The sequence below is a fragment of the Colias philodice genome, chromosome 18 (genome assembly GCF_061535455.1).
Source record: "Colias philodice isolate Cphi_HAF_F1 chromosome 18, ilColPhil1 Martin Lab GWU primary, whole genome shotgun sequence".
NCBI classification, from domain to species: domain Eukaryota; kingdom Metazoa; phylum Arthropoda; class Insecta; order Lepidoptera; family Pieridae; genus Colias; species Colias philodice.
In genome coordinates, this window is record NC_143103.1 from 10,514,946 (window position 1) to 10,531,873 (window position 16,928).

At 34.8% G+C, this 16,928-nt stretch overlaps 1 protein-coding gene across 3 annotated transcripts in view; it reads right to left on the minus strand.

Moving 5' to 3' along the window:
- ps (RNA-binding protein Nova-1-like protein passilla) overlaps positions 1–16,928 on the minus strand; it is a 64,666-nt gene that overhangs the window by 21,050 nt on the left and 26,688 nt on the right. For all 3 annotated transcript variants that reach the window (XM_089706785.1, XM_089706784.1, XM_089706786.1), the window contains one exon: positions 2,913–3,067. In XM_089706785.1, the coding sequence (XP_089562911.1) occupies positions 2,913–3,067 (155 nt within the window). The remainder of the gene's footprint in view (positions 1–2,912; positions 3,068–16,928) is intronic.

A 16,928-nucleotide genomic window follows, 5' to 3' on the forward strand; every position in this document is an offset into this window, starting at 1 on the left:
TGATTTTAAAATAAATAAAAAAAGCATGTGTGCCGAGCACACATGTCAAAAGTGAAACTTCTTTGGCAAAATTCAAAGATACCAAAATCGTCGCCGTACTCCAAGCCGTGACGGTATTACTATGACGCGACCTTAAAATTTTACTCTCAACGCGCCTTAAGAACACTTGTGTTACTTCAAAAAATGCAAACAATTATACCGAAAAACATTTAAACAGGAATTAAATGTCAATTTTCTAATACAAGACTAACGCAGCATGTTGCCATGTAAAAATATCGTCGAAATAATAATAAAATTACGAGGCTACAAGAATTACAAACTAACTATCGACAGAATAGCATAAGAACAGTGAAGCCACACATTAAATGTTCAGATACCATACATAAAAAGATTATATTACAACAAATGTAATAATTTAAAAGCATATTTCATTTACGCGGTTAGCACATTATCAGCGCTGATAAGAACTGATAACTCGTGCCCACATGTCTGCTTGTATAATCAATACATTACGATTCCAACACTAAAGTACTAAAGTCTGTAAAAGTATTGAGATACTAAACCAAACAGGTTTAGAATCACAATACTTGCTTGCAGGTTACCCAATTTTCATAATTAAGTCGGAAAAGTTTCCAAGAAATCAAAGTAGGTAGTTAAGTACATAATATGTTCGATCAATCATCAATTTAATAATATATTAAAAATATTAAAAAAATAGTTCAGCTATTACAGATTATTCGAAACAAACATCCGAAGCAAAATATACAGATTTTTCTCTTAGAGAGACTAGTCAAAAACTTCTCTTCCACGATATAAAAAGAAATTTGGTACATATTTACAAATAATTGTTCAACAATTGACCTGAAATCTATTGCTTTAAACAACTGCATAATTCAGTATGAATTGCATACGCCCTTCAGTGCATTCGATCCACAACTCAGCGTATTTCAAATAGCATTATGCCGTCACATGCGCTCCCACGTGACGACATGCGTCAGTATACATAGGGCTTTGCGGAGATTAACAATTGTTCATGTAAAAATAAATAAACCACTGCCAAGGGCGATCGGCGATGGGCACAATGTGACATTATTCATTCATTCCTATTTGTGCTTAGCTAGTTTTTAAATACGTAAATAAAAGAATAACTGGGCGAAAACTGGGCCGTCTATTTTTTTGTTAAGCTTTAGGCTGTTCCATTTGTAATTCAAATGCACAAAAACTAGGTCATTGCGAATACTGGTATATAGCTGACCTATTCCATTTAAGCCTAGTGAAATACTAACCTTAACAGAGAACTCCCTTTTTTAAAGTCGGTTATACATTAGAGCCATTAACAAAGCCTAATGGGAGTAGTTTGATTTAGGCATTATATGAGCCTCCCTCGCTTTAGTGCGGTTACCGCGGCGAAGCATAACGCAGTCCACATTTACATAACCTTTTTGCCATATTAGTATGGGAGAAAGAGAGCGACTCATATACATATCTTCATTATAGTGCCATAGAAATAATTAGTATTTATTTTGTGCCCATCTTCAGCAATTATATCCTTAATTACTTCCTAATTGACTGTACCAAATGATCTAAAACTGATAACATAGTGTTTTTTACACTATCTATAATATAGACAATACTATCTATTCATTTTTACCCTATGTTACGATAAAATGGAACTTGAACCTCACACTTCCCGTCGTAACCGAGCGACAAATCGTCGCAACTTGATAACATGGCATTTAATGTGAAAGTATCATATTATATATGGACATTAATGGGCAATGCTATTCAGTAGTTCATACCGTTAACTTACAATTCATCTTCACAACGATACATCACAAAAACGTGTTCTTTATCGTAATTAAATGCATATATTATGTACATATGAAACTATATTTTCCATGGTTGTGCCCGTGACTAATTTTTCCATTTATTTTTTATTCAGTATTCATTCATATCTTACTAAACTTCCGCTCGCAAGCGATAATGGAGTACAAAGGATCTTTAAGTCTAAATTGATTGAGTTCTACACATTTTAGTTTTATTGTGCTATTATTTACCATTGACACAGTAATATAAATTGAAACTTTTGAGAAAACTATATACATACTTTGTACTTCTCTTGTTAGCTACAAGTAAAGTAAATTTAGTAAATTTAAAGTAAATTCTAGAAGTATCATAAAAAAGGCATTAGTTATTCAAAGGTAAGAGATAACTGAGATCCACAATATAAAAAGACTAAGACATACGTTCACAATTACCTATCTTGCATAATTTATTTTTCTTCCTTATCAAAACGATAACATTTCGGTCAATTTAACCCCCGTATTACCCGTGTATTTACCGTCCTCTAACAGGCATTACGAGCGTGGTACATCGGATGTACATTGGTAATCCCGGGCGCATTATGCAAATGCGAGGTTCAGATAATTCGATTAACATTACACCGGTGATCGGATGCGAATGTGTACTTACATTTAATAACATTAGTAATATTGGCGATGGAGGACATGAAACGTATTGCATTTTCTTTAGAGCCTAAATTAATATTGGGAATCAAATTAAGCTTCATTAAGAAGAGATGAGAACAGTAGAACAGTTTCGACAACAATGCTTAAACATTTAATTTCTAATTTAGCAGAACAAATGCAGTGACTAAGAATTATATTCCGTGGTCTTTTAAAACACTTCAGACTTTTTACACTATCCCTGGAATATCCTAATCATAGTTGTGTCTCAATAAATCTGACTATATAAGTCTGGTCTGTGCATAACTCAATCAGCTAATCATTGAGTCAGTTCTCCTTTATAATATGAAATAAAGTGCCATTAAGACCACACTCTTTCAACCTAACACCTAAATTTCCTGACAATGTCCACCACATTTAAACCTACTATATCCTGGTCACACTGACCTGCTTGTCCCTATCCTGCGGCATCTTCGCGTCCACTCCGTCCGGGAACGGCTTCACCAGCTCCGGCTTCTCCTTGATCTTGTCCATGATGAAGTCCAGCACCACCATGATGCCGTCCACGGAGCCCGTGATCAGGCACGCGCGTTCTGTTGTGCCTGGAAGTTGGTACACGTTTAGTTTTAGTTGACGATTAGGGTAATTTATCTCTTGTGTTGTGGATACTTTACGCGGGTAGAAAAATTGTAAGTTTGAATGTAGCTTTGATATTTATGTTTAACACAATATTCAAATGATTATAGGTAAAGATTATAATTACTTCGTCACCAGAAAATAATTCATGAATATCTGAAGACTATAGACTATAGAAATATGTTTACACTATTATAGTTTTATATTTATACTGTGTGTTAATTGTGGCCAATTGGAAATAAAGTTAAGGACAAGATTCGCATACATAATACAATTAATCTGTTCTCATCAATATACATGTACATTCTTATCAATACTAAGCCATAAATCATTGCATAAATATGGGATGAAAACCATCGCATGTTATATGAGCATTAACAATATTTATCGTGAGCATTAGAGTCACGCTTCGCCGTGGATTGCGTTCGTACCGGGCAAGTACCGGAATCGAAGTTAATATTTCTTAAAAATCACTCGAGACCGTAAGTGATATTTCACGACATGTTGGCGGAATTCTGAAAATGTGTTTGTTTATGTTTTAGTAAGTGGATAAAAATGATATAAGACTGTTGTATTATGTAGAGTAGTAATAATAAAAGGAAGAAAATTAATTTATCAAAAATATTAATAAAAATCGTCTCAAGTCGAGTGGAGTCGCAAAAAAAGGCAACAATCGAACATTAGTTAGGTCTAGTATTTTTGTAATAAACCCAATTTCCTTTAATTTCCATAGACAGGGTCAAACCTTAAGCTATTAAATAACTACTACCATATTTGATTACCAAACAAATTACCGCTGACACGGCAGGTGCGTCTAAAATCTAGATAATAATATTACAACTGCTATAGCTTAGGGACCTATAATTTCGATGTGGACTTGTGATAGGCACACGAGAACGTATAATTCCTATCAATTTCATATATGATACGGCATAAATATTTATAGTTTATTAGTTGACCTAACTTGATACGGATCTATGAATTCGCTACATTATATTCGAAAATATCCTATTAATTAATTAATATTATAAATGTGAAAGTTTGTATGGATGTTTGTTACTCTTTCACGCAAAAACTACTGAACCGATTACAATGAATTTTAGCACACATATAGAGGGTAACTTGTATTAACACATAGGATAGGTTTTATCCCGGAAATCCCACGGGAACTGGAACTATGCGGGTTTATCTTTGAAAATGCGGGCGAAGCCGGAAGCGGAAAGCTAGTATTATAATAAAAGATTACCAATATGTATTTATATAATATCTTCTTATTCGTATAGAATATTGTCTCCCCATAATGCAATGATAGAAATAACGTCGTTTCCTATAACAATCCATAATTATCGTAAGTACAAGTATGTACATTGGAACATTGCTGAAAATAAGAATAAGAATATTCGTAATTCGGCCAACACTAGATCCTATCCTGTAATTTGTCACCGAAATCTGTAACCTGTCATTGGTTTAACAAGTAACATTAAAACACTTTACAAAACACCACCAACGCTCAACACCATATCCAGTATCCACCATTGTCTTACGTCCATGATGCGGCACGTATTCTTGAACCTGTCGCATTACATCACGTCACGTAACATCACGTCACGGTAACGTAACGCTCCGTCAGACACTTGACGGGTGTAATTCACCTTCAAGCATGTGTGTGATCGTTGTCACGGTGTTGTGGACAGGCGATAGATGGTAAGTGCATTTGATTACAACCCGTTATACTTTGGATTTTAATATTTTTGGGTAAAAAACGTTGTGCAAATGCTCTTTTGGAAATTATAGGTACAATAATTTATTTTACTCGGCATTCGTTTCAAGATTCAACTTCTCTTCTTGTATTGTTTATTTTCTTAGATATTTCTACTTTCGTAAGGATAGCAAAATTACAGTATTTAGAATTTAGCCAATAGCCTAGTGCAGTATTTTTACTTTTATAAAGTGTGTTATGTCTATAATAGTGGTATATCTGCTAGTAATGTTCAGTACTAAGTACAAGTTAAAAAACAAAAAAAGAGCGTGTGTACCGAGCACACGTGTCAGAAGTGCAACTTCTTTGGCAAGATTCAAAGATACCAAAATGATCGCCTTACTCCATGACGTGATGGTACTGCCATGACGCAACCCTGAAATTTTACTCTCAACACGTCAAAAGAAGTTTCACTTCAGATATTTTGAAAAGTTCGTCTGGAAATTCATATTTGTTGTATCGACCGTTGATAACAACTAACTGCCAATAAATCACTTTCAATTTATCACATAATTGAGCGGTATTATAAAATAAAAGTCACGTTACGTACATAAACGGTGCAATAAAAGAGTACTTGAATGAATTAATGGCGTCTTTACAGCGAGCGGTCGAACGATACACTTCCCTCTTAAGGCGTAACCCGGCAATTTCGACTATGTTCAACCTCTATAAAGTCTGGTACAACATAAAGCACAATACCGAAAAAAATATATAAAATAGGATGGTATTTGACCTTTAATTGCTCGCGAGGACTTTTTTCCAAAGTTAATAGATTTCTAGAAAAAAAATGTGCCGTGGTCATCGATTTTTCCGCAAATACTCTATAAACTTCGTAACCTGCTGACTTAGAGCTCTGAAAATTTTATGTTTAATAAATTATCAGTTACACAACAGTCCCTGACGAGGATATTTTATTTCACTGATTAGTATCTTTTTAAATACAAAATGCGAGGAAAAAAGAAGGTGCAGCAGGAGAGGTTTGAGATCCGTCAAGTATCCTCAAGGTTATTAGCGCATGTAAAAGCCTTAAACTCTAAAGCCCATTTACAAACGATCTTACCAGTTACAAAAACAGACGGAAATATTTACTTTAAAACTAGGTAAGTTTGTGAATTTCGTATTAATTAGCATTGATTTGAATTTGATAGTGGCTATTATAATAATAACCATTTTCATTTTGGAAACAATTCTTGATATATTCTTAAACTATAAAACCTAAGTTCTTTAAACTAACCAATATATTTTTAGATTTGCAAGAAAAGTTCATTTTATTTATTTTGTGTACGTAAGTAGCGTTAGCTACTATTGTCATTGTTGTAAGTATTATGTGACTTGAGTGAATCTGAAAAGTAAATGCAACATTTTTTAACCATAATTAGATTTTTTATCTCAAATCGTCCGCACAGTCCGCAAATAACTGGAAAATAGAAAATTCCCTTTGAGTTTTCATCAAAGAGAACAAGAAACATAGCTGGAACGTTTTAAATTTTTCCATTTCGAGGTCAGAGCCGTTCGGTCAAATGACCTTTGTTAGAGTACCTACAATTCTTTTGACATGGGCTTCTTGTAAATTCTGAGGTTGTTTGAAACATTATAAAGGGAAATATTAATTTGCGGTGAAAAGCTGAGGAAATTTCTAATTTATATGGTTTTAATTGTAGCCCGTAAAGTTTTTTAATTAAGGCATAAAATTTATACCACAAACAATTTAGGATTAAAGTAAATGTATCCGTCTCTATTCTTTACTAGCGGTCCGCCCCGGCTTCGCCCGTGGTACATAATATTTACGTTTTCTCTACATAAGAACCATCCTCGTACTTCAAGGAATATAATAAAAAAAGAATTATCGAAATCGGTTCAGCCGTTCTCGAGTTATGCGCTTACCAACACATTTTGCGATTCATTTTTATATATAAGAATATTATAATCGCCACTTTATTAACAGAACAACGAAAATAATTATAAAGAAAATGAATGAAAATTCCGTCTGGTAAGACGTACGTACACGTACGTAATACGTATTTGTTTAACCTATGATACCATACATAAAATGTCTTCTTATCTAACCCAGGCCACTCAGTAAACGCCAAACAGATAATTTTGCCAACATTTCACGAGTTAATTCGGGCGTGTGGGTGAAATTACGCTAAAAGCCCATCCACTGCTCAGATAGGCTTATCCCTTAGTCAGCGTAAAACCTCGACCGTCTTGTTTTTGTTAATAGCAATTAGTATCTATTAATTTATCTTCCCATCTTACCCATTTTATCACAATTAAGAAACAGATTTATAAAAGTTTCCCAAAAGAACTGTCACAGATTAAATATATCCTCCAAAATGTTCCTAGAATGATGCTAGTTATAAACAAGTGATAACTGCGTTAAAAACAACCGACTTCAAACTTGCATTTGCAACATTATTACAAATATACAGACAAAAATGCTCATAAAATAAAAACTACTGGGCCTATCCGAATAAAATTTTTATGGGACCAATTCGACACCATCCCGCATCGAACAAAAAAAGAATCACGTAAATCGGTTCAGAAACCTCGGAGTAATCGGTGTACATACATAAAAAAAAACATACCGGCCGAAATGATAACCTCCTCCTTTTTTATGAAGTCGGTTAATAAGCCGCAGTTTGTTTACATTGCTTATCTACTGGTGTCTGACCATTAATTAAAATGCCTTATAATATCCTTATCGCAAACTATTCGTAAAGCGTTTCAAATTCTCGACCTCGGGGTCAGAGCCCTTCAACAAACTTCACCAGTTTGCGGCATTTCAATTTCCTTCACAACCCACCCATAATTACACTTGTAACCGCATCCATTAACATTTATTATTCCAAGCAAATTATATCGTTACATTTGTACACATTCACGCATCGCCAAATATTCTCTAGTCGTAAATTTGTTAGATCGTATCCTAGCGAACCCTAAAAATTCATAAAATATTAATATAAGAGATATTTATCGTTATTCGTAGTTCCACTATAATAATGAACTAAACCAGTATGGTCGTAAATAATTCCGGTTTAATTGTTTCCAAACCAGTACCCACGCATATTCCAAAGTTGGGAAAACAGTAAACTTCTATACTAATATTATAAAGCTGAAGAGTTTGTTTGTTTATTCGAATGCGCTAATCTCGGGAACTACTGGTCCGATTTGAAAAATTATTTCCGTGTTAGATAGCCCATTTATCGAGAAAGGCTATATATAGGCTATATATCATTTCGCTAAGACCAACAGGAGCGGAGCAATGAGGGTAAAACCGCGGAGCACAGCACAGTACACGATAAGCTCCAAACTGAAGCATCTAAATTTCCATAATCATGATGTTACAATTACCTTACACAAAACAGAACCAGATGATCGTGTCAAATTAGGTATCCGATAGATCCAGTCGTGTGTCAAAGCACGAGCGATGATAATGAACAATGCAGTTGGAATCAACGCAAAGCGCTCGATAGCTCGGCTCGCTAATAGACACATTTATTTGCGTGATCTCGATGCTACGTGTCGACATCGCACGGACAAATTAATCCGTGTTGATTTATCTTTAGATTACTAGGATTTTGTTTAAATAATGGATATTAACATAGAAAATAGTAAAGGCTGAACGATCATGGATTAAATCGTAGTTTTTATGACGTGACACGTGAATTTCGCAATTTTTAAACCTGTAATTTAAGTGAAATACTCGTAGTAGAACAAAATAAAATATTCTTAAACGTTACATTTAGAGTCTTAACAAGTTATTTGTTTAAAACTTCAATCAAATTATGCAAACAAGAAACCTTACTTAGCTAAGGTTGAATATAATATTGTTATCTATTTTATTTACGCAAACTTAAGTAATTTTATACCAATATTTTTCCTCGTTCACTAGCCAAAAAACAAAATAACAATGTACTTAATTTCATGCCATATTCGTATTCGTAATCTTTAAATCGAAAAGAACCTCAAGTACCAAGTACCACAAATACATATTTTGTGTCTATTTCTTCAACCGCACGAAACCTCGTACCGAATACAAAACTTATAAATGTAAATTGTACATAAAAAAGTTTCACAACACGAGTCAAGGAAACGTTGAATTCCTCGGAAAACCAGTATTCTAAATCTCATCGATATCAATTTCGTCTTCAACCCGTACGAGCTGCAACAAATTATGCAACTCTAGGCGTACGCGCAGAACCGGTCCGGCTCCCTTGACCTTGGGACCCACCGAGCAACTTTGAGATTTATGTGATAATTTTAGCGCTCATATTCGCTTGTAACCGGGTCATTAACATTTGGTACCACTCCAACGGTGCCGCAATTGAGCACAGTGAGCCAGAAACCAAGAATCTCATGTGCAGGTGACGATGTGTCGAGTTAGCGTCAGTCAGAACGTTGGCGCAAACGTGATGAAGAAGTCTTTGAGCGCATTGAAACGAAGTTATTAACCGGACGAATGGGGGAGTACCACGGGCGGGAGCAGGACATGCGGCCGCGACCGACTTGTGTCGTGTGCGGCTAATATGTGCAACACAATGCCGCAGCAAGGTCGCACGGCATAGAGATTACCTGTATTATCCAATTATACACGCTATTGACTTATTGTTGCACTTCGTTCGTGTGTAACAAATGCACAAATGTCAGCTCGTTTAGTATATATTATTCGGTTTGAAAATCTATTTCTTGGACCATAATTGCATCTTCATATTTAAGAAGATTTATTGTTTAAATGAAGATTCCATTATCATCAATAACTTTAATACTTTTATACCTATATCTAATTTATATGTATGCACGAACAATGTTTTAAATTCGGACACGTTTTTACAATCTCTCGCACATTGTGATTAGCTATCACGAATCACGATTATTTCGCAATCACATTCTTATTAATACCGATCTATGCATCAACTAAAGTGCACTTTAATTTCGCTTTTATTTAATGAAGCAGCCATAAAAACTACGGCAAAGGCTAATAGAACTCTGACGTCATTGATCTGAAAAATCATTCATAATTGAAACGGGGCATAGCACGGTAATAAAAGTTAAGTGGGCCAGCGTGGAACAGTAAACAAAATGTAACTAATGCAAAATTTAATTGCAGCAAACGAATCGTAAAACATAACAATTGACAGAGTAATTTGCGCAGTCGGCGACGATTTGTCGACAGTTACGTAACGAGTCGAGGCAGGACTAGCGTCTCTAAGTCATGGGACATAAGATCTATGCGACACGACAATGGATGCGACGAAAGAAGTGTCCCATTAGACTGTGTCAGGGTGTCAAGATGAATGTTCTGCTATTTTTAGGTCAAGGCCACTGAGCACGCCAACTTTTGGACGAGAGTGATACAAAAATGATGTATTTTCAAACGACATTACAGCTGATGGAACTAATCTGAGATGTGTTGAATATTTCAGTGACACAGATTTAGACCGGACTCTCAGTGGAGTTTCGTTTGCAAAAATCGCGGACCTAAATCTGACTTCTGATATATATTGTATAGATCCCAGACATCCTATAGACAGATGTTGCCAACCAGTTTTGTGGTCCCCCTGCCCGCACCCCGGTAATTAAATATGGCATACAAAGAAAAAAATAAAAATTTCCAAAACATGCCGTGTGGGGTATCAAATGAAAGAGCTTATTGAGTAGATCACGAATATATAGCATACTATATACATTTCTTACACTTTCTCTAAGATTTTTTAGAAAATTTACGAAAATGGTCCATTTTTGAGTTAACTTTAAACCACTATAGATTGAAAACTCATGAATATATTTTTTAAATTATTATTTTAAATAATTAACAATAGTCCATTGTTTACGATTCAATATTTCGTACAGTGAAATAGTTGCATGAAGGAGTGGGGGGAGCATTCAAAGATGGCGAGTATATTTTCAAGTTCATATAGTATATAGTTATTTTCATCAAATCCACCACATAGCTCACTTATATTATATTACGAACTATTGAATCATAAACAATGGACTGTTGTTAATTATTTAAAATAATAATTTAAAAAATATATTCATGAGTTTTCAATCTATAGTGGTTTAAAGTTAACTCAAAAATGGACCATTTTCGTAAATTTTCTAAAAAATCTTAGAGAAAGTGTAAGAAATGTATATAGTATGCTATATATTCGTGATCTACTCAATAAGCTCTTTCATTTGATACCCCACACGGCATGTTTTGGAAATTTTTATTTTTTTCTTTGTATGCCATATTTAATTACCGGGGTGCGGGCAGGGGGACCACAAAACTGGTTGGCAACATCTGTCTATAGGATGTCTGGGATCTATACAATATATATCAGAAGTCAGATTTAGGTCCGCGATTTTTGCAAACGAACATCTCCTTGGAGCCTGCTCTAATTTGTAGCTAACAACAAAAATATATTTTGTAATTCATTAGACACATTTCATGTTAGGTTTAACGAGCTTTCATACTCTCGCTTTTACTTTAGACGTTGATTTATTTTAGCACATTTTAATAAACTTAAAATTCTAAACAGTTATTGGCTAATTTAGTAATGAATTAGAGACGATGATAGACGACGTGCATATGAGAAATATGACTTTAATGGTAGACAAGATAACAAACAAAATAGGTGACTTCTTTGACATTTACATCTCAGCAGTGACTAAGAATGTCACCCATGATATTTACCGTTGACGAAAAATCACATGGCGACCGTGTGATGGAGGCGGACGAATATAGCCCCAAACATTCAGTCTAGAGTTTAAGTTTATAAACAGAGAGCTATTTATATGTAGGTGACATCACGTGTGCACGATGGAGTCGCCTTGAGCCGCGATTGGAAGATTGCAACCTGTTCCGCCCCCGACGCGGTTAAGCTCTAATCGTTGGTAACATATCGCGGTCGAGTTACCAACGTTTGAGCAGAGTGGGCAGGAGCATTAGATGATAACTTATATTGCTTGTTACTTTAGCCTTGCGAAGGCGTTGTGGAGCAATTTTTCAACAAAATGTTTAATTAGACTGCGTTTCCGATTACCTTTCATCGTGCTATTTAGTCTCTGCTTTCGTGAACTTTGCAGAGCTTTAATTAAAGGGATAGAAATTGTCTGCTGTAGACAGGACCAACATGGGACCAACAATCTTTTTATTTTATGTTACAGTCGAGCCGATTCCAGATATTCAGTTTGTTTTTATAACAATGTTTTTCCAACATTTATTGTCATATATACAACTTCGCGTATGAAATTATTACATGAAGCTTCGTTCTTTCCTTAATGTTCATATGCGATATGGACACCAGTGTCATCATTTTCTTGTAATTCAAGATGACGTTACGCCGCACAATAATATTGTACTTTCACATCGAAAGCGTCTTTTTATGATGACCATCAAGCCAAAAGAGTGAATGTAACAATTAATAATGATGACCATGAATGGTCCGTGAAACGTGTTCCGTTAACAGAACATTGTATACATTTTAGAAGCTTTAAATTGTATCATTGTGACAACAATAGCGAGGAAGTCGAAATTATGAAATGTATTAATTAGAAAAATCTGACAATAAATGAATTACATTATTCGTGTTTAAGCATTGTTGGTTCATTCATAATAGCAATGACCTTGTGATTAACTTTCAACCACAGTCCACAGCACTCAATGGAACCGGAGACTACGTAGGCGATGTTCAGACTGAAGAGTCCTTATGTTTTTGTTCACAAGTACCGATTCTTACACCAGAACCATTAGACTAAATGCTTAGAATGACATAATTTTCATCATGAATTAAGAAAGTTGAACAATACTAGTTCAACCATAAGTGTAATTAATTTTACTAGTGCCGCTAAATCCACAACTATTCCAGTCGAAGTTGAAACACAGTTAATTGTTACACCGCATCGGCGAACCGGACGGTACAAATTAACTCCAGCCGCATTGAAACTAGGATGAGAAATGAATTATTTTAACGCAAAATATTAAATCCAATCATGAACAAAAAGCTGCTGAAAAAGTTTTTCAAGACACGTTTACTTTGAATGGAACGGCGTGATTAATAGTGCCTCCGGCATTATATTCATGAAAAATGCTATTGTATTCGAGTGAATCATTAAAATCTTTTTTGATAGCGTCAGTGGAGAGAGAATAGAGAGACTTTTAAATAAGTCCACGTCGAAAATAGGCCACTAGGCCAATTACACACGATGTCCAAACCGCGTGTTGGCATGGCCAAGCGAAAGTCGGCACTGCTGCTAGATATACTGCACGTAGGCGGGTACGACAGATTAAATAAAGTCTTGAAAACGGTTTAACAAATCAATTACAAGACGTATATCGTAATCTATACTCAGTATAAAAAGAAATAATTTTTATCAACAATGTAAAAGTCGAAAGTCCACATTTATTTAAATTATTCTTACACATTGGAAATCTTTTAAATATTTTTGATTTAAAATTTTTTCGTTGTGTTCGATCGTAAATAGATAGTAAAAATGTGGTAAATGGAAGCGCTCATATTGTGTAATAAAACGACGTCGAATCATTACGTTCAAAAACCTTGAACGTGTACTTTTTGAAATAACAAAAAAACATACAAGGATCGCTTCAAGAAGTGGGTGTTGTCATCTAGACAGATGAGGGAGGTGGGAGGGAGCGACAATGGCTCGAGAGATGTGAAGAGATTGCTCTAGACAATCCAGAGATGCTTTACGTAAAAATCTGCAAAGACAATTTTATAAGCGTCCATGCTTTCGGTGACACGTACCGGCGATCGATACTTTAATAACGTTCATCTGGCATCATCTCCACTTTCTACACTAATTTCACAAAGTAGCCATAGCATAGTTCAAACTGCCCCGGATATTATATTCTGAAAGTACCAACGTTGGAATTTAATTTATTGAGGCAGCACTGGCAGCGTTGGAGCGTACAGATATTCGTCAAAAATTAATGGACATAGAGTATTTATAATGCTAAAATTAACGTTCAACAATATGCCGTCAAATTGAATAATTCACTTTATATTTCATAATAAAGATCAAAGACAAACAATTCGTTGCCACATTCACAGAGCGCCATAAAAGACAAATGAACATTAAAAACATTACGAAGTTCCGCGCCAAGTTTAATTAATGGGGAACAAAATTGATATTTATTGGGCTCGTTCAAAGCACTCGAGTGCAGTAATGAATCACTAGAGCACCTTACAGCTCTCTCTACGAATTTGGCTAAAAATTAGGTTAAACGAATGCACAAGCATAACCCAATTTTCGTGTCTAGCTCTGAGAGCAGGATGGGGTGATTAATATCGCTGATGGACCAACCGTTTGTCATTTGTTTTTGCGCAGTTAATGTAAGCGGCATAACAATTGCATTGCGCAACGCGCATGACAATTTAGTTTTAATTCCACCTTTGATGTGTCATCTATATTAATATTGAAATTCTCACAGGTACTGTTAGTAGCGATTAGCTGTTAATCTTTTGTTCGAGCAGTCTAACCTTCGTTTTTATTATGACTCTAAATTATTGCTTAATCGATAACTGTAATTTATTCAGTTGGCTCGTAATTAATTTTATAGCCATTTTATTATGGTCTAATTAATTTAACATACATGTGAAATATACGAGTAGGTATCTTATTGTTTATTTTACAAACTATAAACACAACCTTGACCACACAAGCTAAATGAGAAAACCCGTCTAAATGATTGCATCTATTTTTTCATCTACCTACAATACCTTGTCATTCACATTGTTACAATACCCAATACCTTACAAAGTTACAACCTCTCCGCTATCGGCCTGTAAACCATTTAAAAGCTACTCCGGGAACGTTTAAGCTTGTTAACGCGGCGACACAAACACCGAGTGACGGCTCAGCAGTAAAAAATATAATAGTTTCATACGATACCATCTAACTAGCGAATCGTTTGCGCAAACGACCTTGACACACCTCACCGAACAAATATTTCAATGATGTAAGACGAATGCTTACGTAGCGTGAGCTTATGGTGATGTATCGTACTTGCTGACTCGAGAATAATTCCCGTTAATGAATTCTCGTTTATTCAGGTTTTTAATTGGCCTCTACCTTTGTAAACGTGTTGGTAATTTTGGGCAAATATTTCCTTATTCAACAGAATTTTACCAAAATGTGTTTAATAAGAGCTTTCGTCTTTTTCTGTTCGTGCCTCGTGGAAATAGTTAGTTTTTTTCAGTAGTTATAAGTTGTCATATTATTAACATGAAAAATGTCAGGATGTAAAAGCTGTCCACAGAAAAGAGTTGCCATTATTTTGAAATTAAGTGAATCGTTTGGATTTTGTTATGTAATTCCGGGAACGCTTAATCGAACGGTATGGTAATTAATTTAAGTGTATTAACAAACATGCTGTATGAGTTTGATTTCATGGATCATTAGTTGCGTATGTAACAAGGTAAAGACTTGGTTATGACAGGCCTGGTAGTGATAGGTATTTATAAGTTCCTAAATAATAAATTAGCGGCACCTTCATACATTTGAGACTAGACGCCTTTCTATTGTGTATTTTTGCGTTGATACCATCTCAAGGTTCAAAAAGCATTTACAAAGTGTTTTTACTTGTGAATGTAGGTTGTATACGTAGTATATTATTATTAGTCTGTGATGTAGGTATGTAATATCTTACTTCCATTATTATTTTTAAGAACACAAGATTTGATTGGTCTTTTATTTGATATTTCTAATCTATTTAATGCTCATCAAATCTGGACAAAAATTTACTAATTTATCATAAACATCATATAGACCACTTCTAACTGGCCATCGCGCAAGCAAAGCCACGTCGTATACCTAGTACTTAATAATAACTTAGCTCTTTATAATACTCCTTCTACACTAAACACTGCAAAAACTCCACATGTAAATAACGTAGGCGAGTACACCCCGATATAGTACATGTTCAATGCCTTCTACACATTAATCCCAAGTACTTAAGTTATATAACTTGACCTACACGCTGTAACGAACCACCCGAGTACTTACACGCGAATAATTATTTTTTCTATTTTTATTAATTTTTCCCAAAGAAAATTGCAGCGATTTCGCGTTTACCTACTACTTTAATAGTTACCGGTCCAACCCGCTCTGTGATTACTACGAGATTTCTACCTTGAATACATTATTTCTGCTATACTTGCTTTGATAAGTCTATTTATTTATTTAGAATCCCTGACTCCCGATTATTTTACGATTATGAATATACTAATCAGGAATCTGCACTATTAGAAACCATAAAATAACGTTAATGTATTTTTAAGCATAAGGCTTTATTCTCTATATAATATAGAATTTTATACCATCAAGAATTTTATAAAACTCTATGGCGAATTAATTCATTAACTACATTATTTACAGTGATTACATCGCTGCCCCACCCGAGCAACGTCAGATTAAATAATATCTTCTTATATATAAAAATGAATCGCAAAATGTGTTGGTAAGCGCATAACTCGAGAACGGCTGAACCGATTTCGATCATTCTTTTTTTATTATATTCCTTGAAGTACGAGGATGGTTTTTATGTAGAGAAAACGTAAATATTATGTACCACGGGCGAAGCCGGGGCGGACCGCTAGTAATTAATAAATTCAATTAATATGTTACAAAACCGCCGCTCTTAAAGTGCTCTACTTGATTAAACTTAATTACATATAACGTAGAAGTACATTTTACACGCTAAGACATTTTATAAGCATACTAGTTGCTCCGCGCGGTTTCACCCCCGTGGCTCCACTCCTGTTGGTCGTAGCGTGATGATATATAGCCTATAACCTTCCTCGATAAATGGGCTATCTAACACTGAAAGAATTTTTCAAATCGGACCAGTAGTTTCCGAGATTAGCGCGTTCAAACAAACAAACAAACTCTTCAGCTTTATAATATTAGTATCTATAGATTTAAAGAAAAAAATTGTAGTACTAAGTATTAAGATTAGTCAGAACTACCACGTAAGGATATTCTGCCATTGTTTTATTGAAATGATTTCACACTTATAAATTTATATCACTTCACTCCTTAAAAAAAAATAAACTGGTCACAGA